The sequence below is a fragment of the Vigna angularis genome, chromosome 5 (genome assembly GCF_016808095.1).
Source record: "Vigna angularis cultivar LongXiaoDou No.4 chromosome 5, ASM1680809v1, whole genome shotgun sequence".
NCBI lineage: Eukaryota > Viridiplantae > Streptophyta > Magnoliopsida > Fabales > Fabaceae > Vigna > Vigna angularis.
Genome location: NC_068974.1, coordinates 30,329,235 through 30,346,216, shown reverse-complemented (window position 1 = coordinate 30,346,216; position 16,982 = coordinate 30,329,235). Strand labels below are relative to the sequence as shown.

Below are 16,982 nucleotides of genomic sequence, written 5' to 3'. Positions count from 1 at the left end.
GACAACCAAAGGTCCTAGTTCTATCCCTAGATACTATTTCCTTTAGGTGTTTAATCCAGTTCTAGATTCACCCAATATTTCCCAATATCAAGCAAACCCTAAAATCATGATATGGTTGAATTACTCATACAAGCTTTAAGTAGAGGAATTAAACACTAACAATCAATGAAAGAGGCATATAATCATTCAAAACAATTGTAATTACATAAGAGATCCGTGGTTACATCAATCCCCAACAAGAATGAAACTAGCTCTCCATGAATGGAGAGCTTGAGCTTACAACAATGGTGGAAATGGAAGAAGGAGGAGGACCCAAGGATGAAGAAGGGCTGTTCCCACAGCTCCTAGCTCGCCTCTGGACGCTCCAATTGAGAGAAACCGTGTCTGGGATGCCAAAGATATCAAAGCCCTTCTAATTTGGGGTTAAATAAACCCAATCTGCCAAATCAGCAGCAGGCGCGCTTGAGACCGCGCTCCAGCGCGCGAAAACAGGAAAAAGGGCGCTCCAGCGCCCTTTTGTAGGGGGCGCTCCAGCTAGATCCAGTCCTGGTGCAGAGCCCGCTCCAGCGCCCATGGAAAAAGGGCGCTCCAGCTAACTTTTTCCAGATTCTGGTTCTTCATATTTTTGCTGTTTTTGCTGTTTTCTTGTTTTCTCTGGTTCCAGCACTCTTCATTTGATGCAGAGACTTCTTCCAACTAATTAACTTGTATAAATAAAGGGGTTAATGATCAATTTATCCAATTAAAGCTTAAGATGAAACCACTTCTTAAACTAAATGAAAACTAGGATTTACAAGGTAAAAAGGATGAGAAAGAGTTGATATTTTCTCTAATTCAATACTGAATTCATAGTAAAATATGCCACTATCACATACAAGTCAGAAATACTCCAAAAACCATATTGAAACCGTTCATCTAAGTCAGCATCATCAATTTCACAATTTCATAGCAAATAGTATATCATAATACCAAATGTAACCTATTTGACAACTTCTATATTCAATCAAATTTATACACAATTTCAAACACTCAATTCAAACAGAATTATGCAATTTTAGGTTTTAGATCACAATTTACATACATATACAATGGTTAAAACGAAAATCAATGTGAAATTTATTATAATAAACTTCCCTCACTTTAATTCGTAACTTAATCTTCCAACACCTTTTCTCACTTAAGTACACACAAAAGATCAAATTAATGGTTTGAGGGCATTGCTGGACTCACCACCATGGAGAGAATTCATGGGGATAAAGAAAACCTAAATACAATTTAGAACATTTTAAGAAATTGAGAAAACACATATTGAATTCATAGAAATTAGGAAAAAGAAAATCTACTTTATTCTTAATTTTGATCATTGAGATTGTAGAGTTCTCCATGATAATTCCAACTATAGGTTCTGATCGAAGAATAAATGAAATTAAAATGGGATATCAAGAAGAAAAGACAAAATTTTATAGAGAAAACGTGACAAAAGGGAAATGACCTTCTTCCTGTTGAGTTTTCTAAAGAGAGTTATTTTCTTAAAAGAATGGGATTTCACAAAATAATGGGTTTCACAAATAATTAAATAATTTTAGCTAAAATATGTCATAAATATTAAAAATTAGGTTCTATAACTTTTTTTTAAAATATTGATAAATTAAAAATTTGATAGAGGAAGAATTATTGAAATGTGACTTCGATCTAATTTTAAATTTTATTTATTTGAAATAATTGATTGGCTTAAATCTTTTCATTCATTTAAGAAAATAAATAGATACTATTAAATTAATATGATAATATATTTAACTTTAAAATTAATGATTGAATTAATTATCTCATTATAAATTATTTAAATTAAAAGATATTAAATATGAATAATTTATTATTCAAGTTTAAAATCTTATAAACTAAAAAAAAGTTAACTATTTAAATTTCATCTTTCAAAATCATCACTTTCTTAAAACATTTTTCTTCTATTTTCTTTATATATTTTAAAAATAGTTGTTTATGGTTTTTATAAATTTGAGTTCACATTAAAAATCTCGATAGAAAATAGAACAATTTTTTTTCAATTAGAAGTTAATTTTTTTTATTCTTATTTTTTGAATTAGTCTATGAGTATAATGGTAAGTTTAAAGTGTTTATACGAGTTTTTTTATGACATATTTAGCTTCCTTTGAAAATACTGAAGTCTAGAGCAAAACTTGGTTAAATAAATTGTAAAATTAAGACAACTTAGTTGATAACACCTTATGCGGGGATTATATGTGATTTGGTCACAATATTTTTGAAGTTTTTATGAAGGGAATGTGTTTTTTTTTTTAAATATTCAAAGTGTTTTAAATTTTGATGTGAATAATATTTGTGATGATGTTTTTTGAGATATATATTTATAGTAATTCTATGTTTGAAATGTAGTTAATGTTCTTGATAGTAATTACCAGTTAGTGATGTATAGTAAAGTATAAGATGTTGAAATGATGAATATGATAAATGTGTACATATGTGAGTGTGAAATTATAAATGGATTGTAACATGACATAATGTGTTGGTAGATGAAGTCGATGATGATTATCTTTATTGTTGCATATGTAAGACTATGAACTAGAAACATGCTCTGCTAGATGCTGTATATGAGATATGTTGTATATTTGGTAGTTAATGTAAAATGTACATGTATGTCAAGTTGTAAAACATGGTTATAAAGAAGAACTCAATTATTTATAAAAAAAAATAATGAACTAGAGCATTGTTGGACTAATTTAACACAATTTATGTATTTTCGCACTAAGTCGTTGGATAAAAATTTTCTTTGTTGAATGAAATTCAATTTAATAAAAACTTAAGTGTTTGGATGAGTAGACGTATGCATGAGAGCATTTAAACATTGTTTAATTAGCTAGGTGAAATAGTATTTTTTAGATTTTAAATAACATGTTTTTAAATATTAAAATAATTTATAATTCAATGAATTGTTATATTTATTAAACTATTATATTTAAATACAGTGTGTTGAAAGATTGGTGGGTGGTGAAGGAAAGAAAAAAAAAACTAGAGGGTGGAAGATAATCGAGTTTCTAACACCTTATAAATTTTGTTAATGGCATTTCATAAAAGAAACCACATTAAAATATTTAAAAACATTAGGGACTTGAGTAAAAAAATATATAGAAACATAAATAAATCATAAGTCTAAAACACAAAATTACTAATTAAACTTTTATTAAAATGTTTCAATAGTTTAGTTCAAATTAATTATACAAAATGAATAGAATCAAATATTTTTTTTTTGAGTTAATCCAATACACGTGTTTTAAAAAAAAATTACTATTAATTATTTATTTTAAAAAAATTAAATTAAAATAATTAAAATGAAATATTAAATATTAATTTTATTTATAATATTTTGAAAACTTAATTTACTTTATATTACATTAACATAACTCAATATAGAAAAATATAAAAACATTAAATACTTAATATAAAGAAATTAATAAAGAAAGTTAATTAACATACAAAATTTATGGTATATTTAAAATTTAATTAACTTATCTATTTATACTACTATATAGAGATGATTCTTCCTTATGGTGTTCACATTTTTTTCAATTTTATCTTTCAAGTCTACAATTTTTTTTTTCAATTTTACACTTCAAATAGCTTATTTTAAATTTAACTGTTTTTTTAATTTGATAATTTTTTATATTAAATAATTATAAAAGTTATAAAGCTATTAATAATCAAATTATAAAAATTCTTTTTATTTATTTTTATAATTATAATTTCATTATATTTTGTTATTATGTTAAAAAAGTGTTCATAAACAATCATTAATAAAATATAACTATGTGATTTTGAAAAAACAAATCAAATACTCACAAAATCGAAAATTTTTGTGATTAATTATTTTTTTCACTTTCCACCTTTTAATTAAACTAGTTCCATTTGGAGCTTCTCTAACACAATCATACTTCTATAATGTCCCAATAGTATTTTTTATTCATTTAAAACACAAAAAAGAAGTAATCATCTATGAACTCAGGATCTATTACTAAACAAAGTAAAAGAAAGAAATAGAAACTTAAAGTTAGACGCAATGGTTCTAAAGTTTGATATTCCTTTTTGCATCATGCTTTTATGCATTATGTTAACTTCTAAAGGTTCAGCATGAGATGTGACTGGTTCTTGCTATTTTTCACAGCTCAATCAATGCTTTAACTTTCCTTTACGTCTCATATTGTAGCAGCAGCAGCCATGTGCCGACAACAAGTTGCAGCCACAGTAAAGGGTTCTTCTTCATTGACCAATCTTCCACAATTTTTCAGTCCAAGAAAAGCCACAATTCCTCCATCTTCAAATCACTATCTAACAACTTTTTCATCCTAGAAAAACATTTTTTCTCCCACTTGGGGACACACACATGGACATCACCATTCTTGTTGCTTTCATCACCATTCCCACCTTAACCAAATAGATGCCCATGCTCCCATTCATATTTCAGCTCTAATATTATCTATAAGAGTCATTTCCACAAATACTTTGAATCGAATTATAATGGCCGAGTAAATCAAATAAAATGTTTATGTTTCTTATTAATAACACTACCAAAAAAAAATGTTTAATATGTTTTGGTTTTAAGAAAAATGAAATTTTTTAATATGTTTTGATTTTAAGAAAAAAAATGAAGTGTTACAAAATATGGTGATATTTTTAAAATTTTTGCATATCTATACTTTTTAGTTTTAAAATAACTGAAACCGATATTATATGTTTTGCTTTTAAAAAAGAATTCATGTTTATAATTGTTCAAATATTTATAAAAATATTATTAGTCATATTTTTGAAATTATAGAATTTAGTTCTTTAAAGAATCTAGGTTTATAATTTTTGTAAATAATTTAAAAAATGTCACTGGTAGCACTTTTGAAAATATTTATACAATTATATGCTTGTATTTGCATCCTTGCATCAATTCTCTACTGTAAGAGTAATTTGTTTTAAAATATATTTTATCAAGATCGTGTAAAATATATTTTTCAACAATATATAAAATGATTTATATGTGACAAAGGACATTCTATAATGAATTATAGGATAATTTCGCATGTCTTTGTTTTAAAGAATGTTTTACCATATAATATATAAGAACTAAATAATTATAATTCAATTTAAGAATAAAATATAATTTTTTATAATAGTGTAGATTGAGGAAATTTAAAACATACAATTCTTTTAAAAAAAAGAAACACAGATTTCACGTCCACAATTTAAAATGCATGGTAAAATATTAGAGTCTAAATTTATATTATTATTATTATTATTATTATTGATCTATTAGAATAATTATATGACTTAATTAAAAATTACAAATATTAGATTTAAGTTAATTTATATTTTTATGTTTTTTAATTTTTATGCATATTTTATGTTTAACAATAGAATCGAGATAAATAAAACAACTTTTTCTTGTTATTATGTTTGTAATTATGTATTTATTTTTTTTGGGTTAAATATGTTTTTAGTCCCTAAACTATTGGCCGTTTCTGATTTTCGTCCTCTTTCAAATTTCAAAATAAGGTACAATTTGGTCCTCGTTCTTTTCGAAACGTTCGTTTTAGTCCTCAAAACTTTGGTTTTAGTCCTCATTTTGTTGACTAAATGAGGACCAAATTTTTAACGGTGTTAGTTTTCGAGGACTAAAACGAATGTTTTAAAAAGAATGAGGACCAAATTGTACCTTATCTTGAAAGAGGGACGAAAACCAGAAACGACCAATAGTTTAGGGAATAAAAACATATTTAACCCATTTTTTTTAAATAATTTTTTTAATTAAATAATAAATTTTATGTTTTTTAATAAGAAAATTATATGTACCTATTTGTTATAAACCATCAGTTTTAAATTTAACATCTACACAATTAATTTACAAAACAATATAGATGAGATTTACTCTAGTAAAAAATATAATGAGATTAGCTTTTTCAAATATATTATGTTGGAGTTTGTTGAATTTTGAAAATCCTTAGCATAAGAAAGTAAATACAACTCAAGTTTGAAAGATTGGAATAAAAACAAACAATTTTAGTACATTTGGAGATACCAATTCATCTATGTTGTCTTCTTTCTTGGACTCTTCAACTTAAACAATTAAATAATAAATACAATAAAATAATAAAAACATTTCATATTCTAAATAATTAAACATAAATAATTTTAATATCTCTTTTGACCTTTGTTTATTTTTATCTATTTATTGTTGGAAGTCCTACATCAACTAGAGATAAATTCAATTTAAAGTATGTAAGTGGATGCAAACCTCACTTTAGAAGCGGATTTTGTGGGATTGAGTTAGGCTTAAAGTCCACCACTTAACATAGTATCAGATACAGGATAGAGCCTATTCCATTTATGGACACTTCTTTTTTGGATAATTCAGTCTTTTGATCATAATTAAGTTTGGCCTCTTCTAGAATTTGTTGTGAAAAATGCTTTCTTACATGGAGAAATTTTAGAAGAAATTTATATGGATTCTCCACCAGGGTATGACAGATTCAATTGGAATGAAGGTTTGCAAATTAAATAAGGCTTCATATGGATTAAAACAATCCTCAAAAACATGGTTTAGAAGGCTTACCAAGTCTATAAATATAAAGGATTTTGGCTATAGAGCAAGTAACTTTGGGAAATGACCAAGATGGGATTTCCAGTTTACAACAATACCTTGCATCTGAATTTGAGATGAAACAACTTGAAAGCCTCAAATATTTTTTGGGCATTGAAGTAGCTAGATCAAAACATGGTATTTTTTTATGCCAAATAAAATATACTATTTACTATCGGAAACCAGACTGCTTGGGAGTAAACCAGTTGATACACCAATTGAACAAAATCATAAACTCTTTTAATGTTTAAATTCAACAAACATAGAGATATCAAAGACTTATAAGAAAATTAATTTATTTATCTCATACACGTTCAGATATTACCTATGCAGAATGCTGTTAGTCAATTTATGTATGACCCACGAAAGTTTCATATGGATTTGAGAGGATTTTGAGATATTTAAAGTTTATTTAATATGGTATCAGAAACAGGTTAAAGCTTATCTTATCGAGTTTATTAAAAGTTCATATGGATGTTGTTGAGAGGATTTTGAGATATTTAAAGTTTATTTAATATGGTATTAGAGACAGGTTAAAGCTTATTCTATGGAGTGTATTAAAAGTCTCACATCCACTAGAGATAAGGCCAATTTAGAGTATATAAATAGATGCAAATCTCACTTTATAAGTTGGTTTTTTGAATTTGAGTTAAGATTGAAATTCACTCCTTAACATTTATTATAATAAAATATGTATTTGCAAGTGAGCGCTTGATTTAGCATAGAGATCGATTCGAAGAAGTGGAGAAGAGAATAATTTTCTTTGGAGAGGAGATTTGAATATTGTATAATTACTATTTTATTTTTATGTTTTTTAAGTTTTTCACTTTTTGATTGACATTTTTTTTACTTTGCATGCCATGTATATTAATTAATATTAATTTTAGATTATCACATCTTAATTTAAAATAATTCCATGATATCAAATATTTATTTAATTTTATTTAAAGTAATCTCCAAAATTTTATTTCATCTTGATTTCTAAAAATTATATTTTAATTTAATATATTTTTATCAATATTAACTTTTTTCTTTCAGTTTAAATAATCACTCACATGTTATCATAATATAATTTACATTTTTCACAATTTAACCTGAATTACTTTTATGTACAAAAATAAAATAGTAGTTTTGTTTTTTATCAATTAAATTATATTTTTTAATCTATTACATTTTTCACATTAGTGACTAATCTTCATAAACTTTATTTTATTTTCCTTCAAATTTCTTCATCTTCCCTTTAATCCAAACAATCAAACTTTCACGTCTCTTTTCCTTCAAATCGACCTCTCAAAAATCCATTTCCAGAAACAAACACAAGCTTAGTGATTCCTCCATTCTTTTCTTCGGGTGGTTTGATTTCCTTTTCAAAGAATCTCTTTCTCTCTGGATACTTTATTTAAACTATCCCTATGTTTTTAGTTTTATCTCGAACAAGGAATTAACTGTAAGAATTTGCATAATTCAGGATCTATCATTAGCTTTATTCACATTGGGAGATGAATTTTGGAAAGAGTGAACGGAAGGATTTAAGAGAATGAAAAGAAGATTGTGGTGTCAGGAAGGAATTAAGAAGTGAAAGTAAATATATTTGAAAATAAAATTTTCGAAAGATTTAATGAATATGTCTTTAAGAAAATTTTTCAAATTTTACAAGAAAGTAAATTTTTAGATTTTGATATCCAATTTTTTTATTTTATCCTAAAAAATAATTCTAAATTATATAAGTTAGAAAATTTCTTAAAAGTAAATGAAGGTTTTCATATTTATGTAAGGAAAATATAAGGTGAAAAAAGAAATTTTCGAACAAAAGAAAAATTCAAACTGGGCTTTAACGTTTAAGCCCAATTATATCATCCAAATTTCAACATCTGACTGTGTCACGACGTAAGACAAATAAAAACACTTGCTTAAATCAAACTCCGCGGCTGCCAGCATGAGCGGTCGCCGCCTCCACCGTGTTCAGCACAAAACCCGAACTGAATCTCTCCGAAGAAGAGAATGAACAACAGGATGCGCGTGACATTTACCGTGGCTACAGTAGCCATCGCAGCTACTATCATATCCGTTTTCTTGGCCGCGCGAAGGCGCAAGAAGCACGACTCCTCTAGTTCGTGCTATTTGCATTCCGAACAGAAACCACAGAGTGCATTCAAGCGCGTATTATCGGACAATTCTTACACTCAGTTCAAGCATCTCAACAGAGACGGTACATTTCACACCCTGCACACTCGTTTCTGTGTTTGGTTGCATATGAGGGAAGGAATACGTGAAAGTTCAAGTACTCGATCGTGATGCTTATATTTAGTAACTATAGGAAATATGTCATTCTAAGACTTTTCTGTTTTTGTTCGTGCGATTTTTTAGCTTGAGGTTTAAAATTTGAAGAGCTTAATGGAGTTTGGAGACATTTTCCGGATATTTTGAGTTATGAAATGGATTGAGTTTGAGGAAGGTTGATTCTGAAGTGACTTTTCATCGCAGTTTCATAATCGAGATTTTTTTTTACAGAATGCATAGAGCTAGAAATTCGTTGTTTAATTTGTTTTTGGATTCTTCATTTAGTTGTGTACGAAAGTTGTGAATATGAAACTGATTTTAGTTGTTTTCTTGCAGAGAATGCTTCGAATTCGCATCCGTTTGAGGCGGAGATTACAGCATTGTTGAAAACTCCTCCGCCTGAAATTGAATTTGGAACTGTAGACTTAGAAATGAAAGATTCATATGTTTGGGTTCACACCGAGACGCAGTTAAAGGAATTAGTTGATGCGTTGAGTGAAGAGAGGTTTTTTGCCGTGGATACAGAGCAACATAGCTTACGATCTTTTCTAGGCTTTACAGCATTAGTTCAGGTAATTTTGAGCAGTTTTTTAACACCTGGTTGCTTATCTCAGGAATCTGTTTCATAAATTTGTTGATATAATTGTCTTTTTATCTGATGGAGCAGATTTCTACAGTGGAGAAAGATTATTTGGTTGACACAATAGCCTTGCATGATTTTATGGGCATTCTTCGCCCTGTTTTGGCCAATCCTTCAATTTGTAAAGTATGTAACTTATCATATTTTAAAATTGTTCAAATACGATTTATAAATTTTGGGGAGAGGGATTTACTTAGTTCTTAAAAATGTAAAATATAATCGGAATAATACAAATTTTTTCCCCGTTTAATTATACTTTTGATCTTTCAGGTATTGTATGTGGGATTTTGGTCTCTTATTTGTCATGTTGACATCTCGTGTTACATCTGAAAAATCTATTCAGTCTCTAATGTAGAACATATAAGGGGACCGAAATTGCTCATTTGCATTGCAATACCTAGTGGACCTAATATTGGAATTTTGGGAGACTAAAATCATACAAATTTCGGAACTAGATAGGTATAGATAGACACTGCATTAAAAAACATTTTCTATCGAAGAATATTTTAGTTGAGGTTTTCGTCTGTATTTTTTTCCATCCAAGTCTATTTATTACAGTTTCTTTCCCTCTCAATGGAAAATTTGTGGATAGGTGTTCCATGGGGCTGACAATGATATAGTCTGGTTACAGAGGGACTTCCACATATACGTTGTTAACCTCTTTGATACTTCAAAGGTGAGCTGCCTTTACATGTTGCTATTATCATGTTGCTGGACCATGTACCATACAGAATCTTCCCCTCATGCATAACAGAAATGGAGAAGTTTGCATTTTACAATTGATTGGCGGTAACTTCTTCTAAATATGGTGTGTTGTTCATGTGCTGTAGGCATGTGAGCTGCTGTCAAAACCACAGAAATCACTTGCTTATTTGCTTGAAACTTACTGTGGTGTGACAACAAATAAATTACTACAGGTTTGACTTATCGAACTTAATCCTTCACTGAATGAATTTATTAATTTGCTGAGATAACTATTACTTGGTAAAATGCAATACCTAAATTTTTCATTTGGTCATGTGTCAGAGGGCCTACAATTATTTTGAGCATTATAAAAGAAATTATAGTTATGCCATTCTATTAGCTTTTCCCAATGGATGGTAGACTTTTTTGAGTCTTATCTAGAATGGGAGAATTTCTCTTCCATTCAGGGAACTATTTCTCTTTTATAAAGATTTCATAGCATTCTTTGTAATTATTCTTGCACTTGTTTGTTGGATAAACCTCAATTATAAATTTCTTTTGTACACAAGATTACAAATGAAACATTAGAAGGAGTTTGACCCCTATCAGTTGATATTAAGGCTAACATTTATTGTAATGAAATGGAAAACCGTTACAAATGTGTTGGAATAACCTAATAATTGAGTATTGCTTGAATGGTGAATTTATACCAGACCTTATTGAACAAAAACAGAGAAAAATATGGAGATGCACGCTAAAAATACAATAGTTTGATTATAGAACGAAAATTTAGTGGTGAATTCATTTTCACAATCATGAGGGAAGATGTAGTAACGCATTTATTCTGACTTTACACTCTTCATAATTTAAATTGAAATTTAGATTGCTCTAGCAAGTTAGAAGAGATTTCTGAATTATACAATTGAATAGCTCCGTTTTCTACTTTTCATAAGTAGCCATCTGAACAATGAATTATATTGTGCCTGCATCGTTTACAATCTTGTTACATTGGTTATTAATGATGCAAGAAACTGGATATTTAATGAGGTATATCAAAGAATAGAACTTGGTTTCTTATTTAGAAATGGGGTTAATAAACCCCAATTATGAGGACACTGCAAAACTTTGAGTGTTCGTGCCTCTCAATGCCAAGAGGCCCCAATTCTCTCACAAAATATTACAAGATGATCTCTTTTTCCACCTCACCTCGTATATATATACAGGTGACATGCCCTCTTGAACTATCTTACCTTACTAACCTAGTGTCTGATAATTTTTTGGCAAGTATACCAAATCGTTCCAAGTAAATATAGAGTAAGTTCAGAATATCGTTCTCCCAAAGGACTGTGCAACACATGACAATTCTTCCTTTTATAACTCAATTAGACATCAAAATGCACAAAACAACACAAGAAACCCTTTTTGGTATTTTATCAAACAGTTGGTGTGCAAGGAATTTATATTTAAAAGAAACTTCGTTGGAATTGGGTTTCATGAATCATATGAATATAAAACAATATTTCATTATTTCATTTAAACATTTACATCAAAGCATACTAGTCCTAATCCCTTAGCAACTAGTTCTAAATTAATATATCAAATTGCTAATCCCTTAGTCAATTTAACATATAATTTGTATTAAGTCCGATGCTAAGAATGATCAACTTATTGAGTCTATCCCTAGATCCCAAATCACTTAATGTCCTCTGTCCGGAACTTCTCTCTCTTTTTTCTTTCTGTTTGTCTCGAACTTAAAAGCCAATTTTAATTTAATTAATTCGCTCAGCACACAGCTATCATGCGCTAAGCGAATAATCAACTGCATATCCTTTAAGTGTCCATAATTCGCTCAGCGAATTGTTTTGGTGCGCTGAGCGAATAATCATCTTTTTAGCTGAGCGATTTAATGTTGGCTTAGCGAGAAACATCTGACAACACTCAATTACTGTACAATTTACTACACATTTTCCTACTTCCTATTACAACTTTTTCTATGAGGAAACACATTATTTCATGAATAAATACAAATTTTGAGCTAATTAATAAGTCTGAAAACATGTATTTTTCATACTTATCAATGTCCTTAAGTACTAATAGAGTTATCTAACAAACCTTTTCCTATTTCTTGTATTAAAATCTTAAAAGAAAGACACAATGCTATTATTCTGTGTTTGGGATGTTTTTAATTAGTGTTCAGAATTGATTTATGTTATATGCTTAATTGTAGCGTGAAGATTGGAGACAGCGCCCTCTCTCAGCAGAAATGGTACATTATGCCCGAACAGATGCACACTTTCTGTTGTATATTGCGAATTGTCTGATCAATGAACTCAAACAACTGGACAACGGTATTCATTCTTGTCTTATGTGAGGAAAGTGAGAAAAGATAGAAACGAAAAAAAAGTTCTGATAAATGCTAACCATTTTATTTAATACCCAAAAAACTTTAAAAATCCACCTCATCAAGCACTTGTTCCTTTTATATTTTGAAGGAAAACATATTAATTTATACCTGAAATATGCAAGATCTGCAACAAATGATTATGGTATGGCCTTAGCATTGTGTCATTTTGACCAGATAACTTTGATGAATTAAAATAAGTTTGATATTTGTCACTTCTCATCTCAACAATTTCTTAGGATGCTATGTTAATGTTGTTGGGTCTAAATTCTGAATTTATTATTATGTCAGAAAACTCTTGTTCCAGTGACAAATTCCATTTTGTTCTTGAGGCTAGTCGGCGTTCAAACATGATATGTTTACAACTTTTCACAAAGGAGATTGAAGCATATCCTGGGGAATCTTCTGCATTATCATTATTTTCACGTCAAGTGTGTAGTCATGGTTCTACGTCTATATCAAATGAAACCCAGGTTTGCGGCTTCCTGTTCAGATTTGAAGTATTGTGAGTGATCAAATTGATACACTGTTCTAATGTGATCTTCTGATTATGGCTTTAGAATATTGTGAGGCAACTATGCGCATGGAGAGATCTGATGGTGAGTTATGATATATAAAGGCTCCTTAAATTTAGATGCAATTATAGAATAGTTTTATAAATATTACTATGACTATCAGTCTTTCTTAACTTTCTTTAGTTTAAATACTGCTTTAGTTTGCACATTATGAGATGGAGCATAAATTCATTCTGTGTTCGTAGTCATTTGAGAGGTCTCGTCAATTTTATTTTTTTTCAAAATGTCGCAACATATTTTATGTTGTCTGGCAAAATAGAACTTATTTTAATAATGGACTAAAAAAAGAATACATTGAGAATTGGTTTTCTGGTATGTTGAAAATACTTGACATATTCAGTTAAATAACTGAATATGTCAAGTATTTAGGTTTAAGTTCATTTCTGCCATAATATATCCAAAAAAGAAATCTATAAAACTAACTTTGTGATGGATTTGACTTATTTTGGAGAAATAATTACTTCTTTTGCTAACTTTAATTTTTTGGGGAAAAAAGCTATTATTTTCTCAGAAAAAAGGGTTTCCAAGCATGTGCTTAGTTAAAATGAAATAAATTTATAAATGAAGATTCTGTAGCTTGCTGTACAAATTTTGATGTAGTGCTGATAATATTCTTATTTGGTGCCAAAAAATTGTTAGTAACATGAGTTGATTATTCTGTGGCATGTCCATACTTCAGGCTCGTATTCATGATGAGAGCTTAAAATATGTACTCTCAGACCAGGCAATTGTTGCTTTGGCAAGTCAGCCTTCAGCTAGTCACTCTGAAATACACAAGATCATAGCCCAGGCTGACATCAATATGGAAATGGGTGTGAACTCTTTCATCATTTCCTCATCTCCTGTTGTTTGCAGTCACCTCAGTGATATCTATCATATGCTTGCAAACAAGTTGGTTAATGATGATGATGATATTTATTCAGTGATTCTTCAGAAGTGTATAGGTCAAAATGGGAGTTGTCCACTTTCAATATTTAATTATGCTTTGTTGATAAATAGTAATCTAAGACCTAATTTAGCCCATAAACAACTGGGCCTAAAGAGTTCTAAACAATATTCTCGGAAGGCTTCTCGAGATTTGTTTGTTCAAAAGTTCTCTTGTAAATCTCCTGTTTATCACAATTGCCGGATATTTGCTAATGATGGGAGGCTACTTTGTTATTGTGACGAGAAGAAGCTTAAATGGTTTGTGCACTTCATTTTTTCCTAGGTTTTAGACTAAAAGTTTCTGTTGGTTTATCTTAGATTAATATTTAGATTTCCAGGTATCTTAGTCGGGATCTTGCAAAACTTGTTGACGAGGATCCTCCAGCTATAATGCTTCTTTTTGAACCCAAAGGTCGTCCAGAGGATGAAGACAATGACTTTTATATCCAGAGCAAGAAAAATATATGTGTTGGATGTGGTGAAGGAAATCACTATTTACGATATCGAATCATCCCATCATGTTACAGAATACATTTCCCTGAGCATTTGAAAAGCCATCGTTCTCATGATATTGTCCTACTTTGTGTGGATTGCCATGAGGTTGCACATGCCGCAGCAGAAAAGTACAAGAGAAAAATAGCTGCTGAATTTGGGATTCCTCTCTACCTTCGGAGGGTAGTTCATCCAGGTCAAAAGACTGAAAAACAAATTGAAGAGAGTGGTGTATCTCCATTACAGTTACGAACAGCTGCTATGGCTCTTTTACGCCATGGACCAAGAATGCCTCCCAATCGCCGAGAAGAACTGACTGAGGTTTGCTTGTATTTGTGTTGTTATTTTGGTTGCTTTGACACAGTTATTGACTATTGTAGTGCCCACATGATGAAATTCTATTCAATAGTTTCAACTAAACGTTGTTAGAGATAGCCAAGTTAAATTGATCTGTTTAAGGAATTCTTTGCAGATAGATTAGATGCATTATACCTATAAAATATGGGTTCTACATTATCCTTCTGTAGTGATCATCATTGTTAGTTATTTGTTAATTTACATGCAGATTATAAAGAGATATTATGGAGGAAGGGACATATCTGACGAAGATCTAGAAAGAGCTTTGCAAGTTGGCATGACGCCTCATGAGAGAAGACGATTTGAGAAGAAGAGAGGGTTTTTTTTTAAACATTCTACAGGGAGTACTGCTACAGTGCCAGAACAGAATAATCATATTGGTTGCTCACCCAGAATGAGTAATGTGGATGACTTAAAAACTGAGGCTCATGATGGCTCATATGCAAATGAAGTAGATACGGAGCTCTTTATGAGAAAAGATGATTTTAGAAACTCCACTTCAGCTTCTGATGTTACAGTTAACGGACCTGACTCTGCAGCTTTGAATGAAGATGAGATTACAGTTGCAACTGCAGATTGCAATGAGGGCGGTGACTCTGCTGCTGTAAATGTTGATAACAGCTGTTTGAACAGAACACAAACAAATGGACTTGGTGACTTGTCTTGTTCTCCCAATGATGAAAAATCTATACATACCGAACATAATTCAAAACTCTCTCTCTTGGGACATGGACCTCATGGGAAACAAGTTGTAGAACATTTACTTAGGGAGTATGGTGAAGATGGCATTCGAGAGTTTTGTCAAAGATGGAGACAAGTATTTGTGGACGCTGTAAAACCACGTTTTCTTCCTGGTGGTTGGGATGTAAAACACAGGTATGCTATGATTATACGTTCTTCTATCTTTCTAATCACAAGTTATCATCCTTATGCTGGTCATTTATGCTCAATGAATATCTATGTCATATATTCAATATACCTTTTGAGGCATATTGATATGGAATCTGTGTTACAAGAACATAAATAATACTCGTCCTTAAAAAAACTGAGAATATAAACAAGTCATTTTCTAGTTGGTGCAGAAAAGACTAATTATTTAATATCCGAAAAAGGAGGCTAGTTTTAGTTTCATACATCATACATTGCGAATACATTTATATTCAAAATTTGGCATCACATTATTTAGACAGCCATCTAATTTATTTATTTATTTTTAACTTCGTTCAGTTTCCAAGGTAATTGATGATGCTTAAAATCGTCCTTAATATATCTTGTTAATATCCCAAAATCTTTATTTTATTTTTACTGTCTATTAGGTAGTTATTTGCAGTACACTGTAATATTAATGTGTATAGAAACTGAGTTTATCATTCCTTTCCTCGAGGCTTTGATTTTGGACACTATTTTTGCCAGTGGAAGAAGGGACTTCGGAGAGTTCAGTGTGTACAAACCAGACAAGAGAGCAGCTTCAGCCACTGCAGAGTACTTACAGTAAGCTGAATGTTTTTGGTACTTCAATGCCGTCAAAAGCTATCTGATAGACGTTAATTTCATTTTTTGTTGATGTTACTATTTGATAACTCCGAGTACTTTCGCCTTTTTGTGTTGTAACGATAGCACAAATAACTTTCAAGGACATTTTTGCCATGCTATAATTATTCGAACATGAGTTTACAAAAGCAACAACGTTGTGACCTGTTTACCGAGCATAACCTGCATTTAAACGCCTTGAGCGATTAAATGAAAAACCATTGAAAAGCCCATAAATTCGAAGAGAAAGAACCATATTTAGCCATTCAAAGCCCATCAGCGGCTAAAGCATTGAAAAGGGTCCGCCCCTTTTATTTGAAAAACAAAATCCCATTTTCTACTTTACAAACTTTAAAATTAAAGTAGAAAGTATATTGACTGAATATAACGTTTATTTTCATTTTTTTTTCTTTCCTTATAAAACGATTTTCTTTATATATGAGG

General features: G+C 30.0%; 1 protein-coding gene across 3 annotated transcripts; it reads left to right on the top strand.

Annotated features, from left to right (window-relative positions):
* Positions 1-8,547: 8,547 nt before the first annotated feature.
* On the top strand, positions 8,548-16,704 carry LOC108340695 (protein RRP6-like 3). Of its 3 annotated transcripts, none has more exons than XM_017578217.2 (12): positions 8,548-8,861; positions 9,269-9,504; positions 9,600-9,698; positions 10,165-10,248; positions 10,403-10,489; positions 12,484-12,604; positions 12,949-13,130; positions 13,218-13,256; positions 13,912-14,417; positions 14,498-14,972; positions 15,217-15,884; positions 16,422-16,704. In XM_017578217.2, exons 1-12 carry the CDS (start codon positions 8,654-8,656, stop codon positions 16,501-16,503), a joined length of 2,787 nt encoding a protein of 928 aa, XP_017433706.1. In that variant the 5' UTR covers positions 8,548-8,653; the 3' UTR covers positions 16,504-16,704. The 3 variants fall into 3 exon arrangements, with proteins under 3 accessions (XP_017433706.1, XP_017433707.1, XP_052733843.1); XM_017578218.2 differs by having other exon boundaries at positions 16,393-16,704; XM_052877883.1 differs by lacking the exon at positions 9,600-9,698.
* Positions 16,705-16,982: the final 278 nt, after the last annotated feature.

Excerpts from the sequence above, each read along its gene's own strand:
- LOC108340695 (XM_017578217.2), top strand. The coding sequence starts at position 8,654 with ATGAACAACAGGATGCGCGTGACATTTACCGTGGCTACAGTAGCCATC. Across the intron at positions 10,490-12,483 it reads CAACAAATAAATTACTACAG|CGTGAAGATTGGAGACAGCG; the intron begins GTTTGACTTATC and ends GCTTAATTGTAG. Across the intron at positions 14,418-14,497 it reads GACGAGAAGAAGCTTAAATG|GTATCTTAGTCGGGATCTTG; the intron begins GTTTGTGCACTT and ends TTAGATTTCCAG.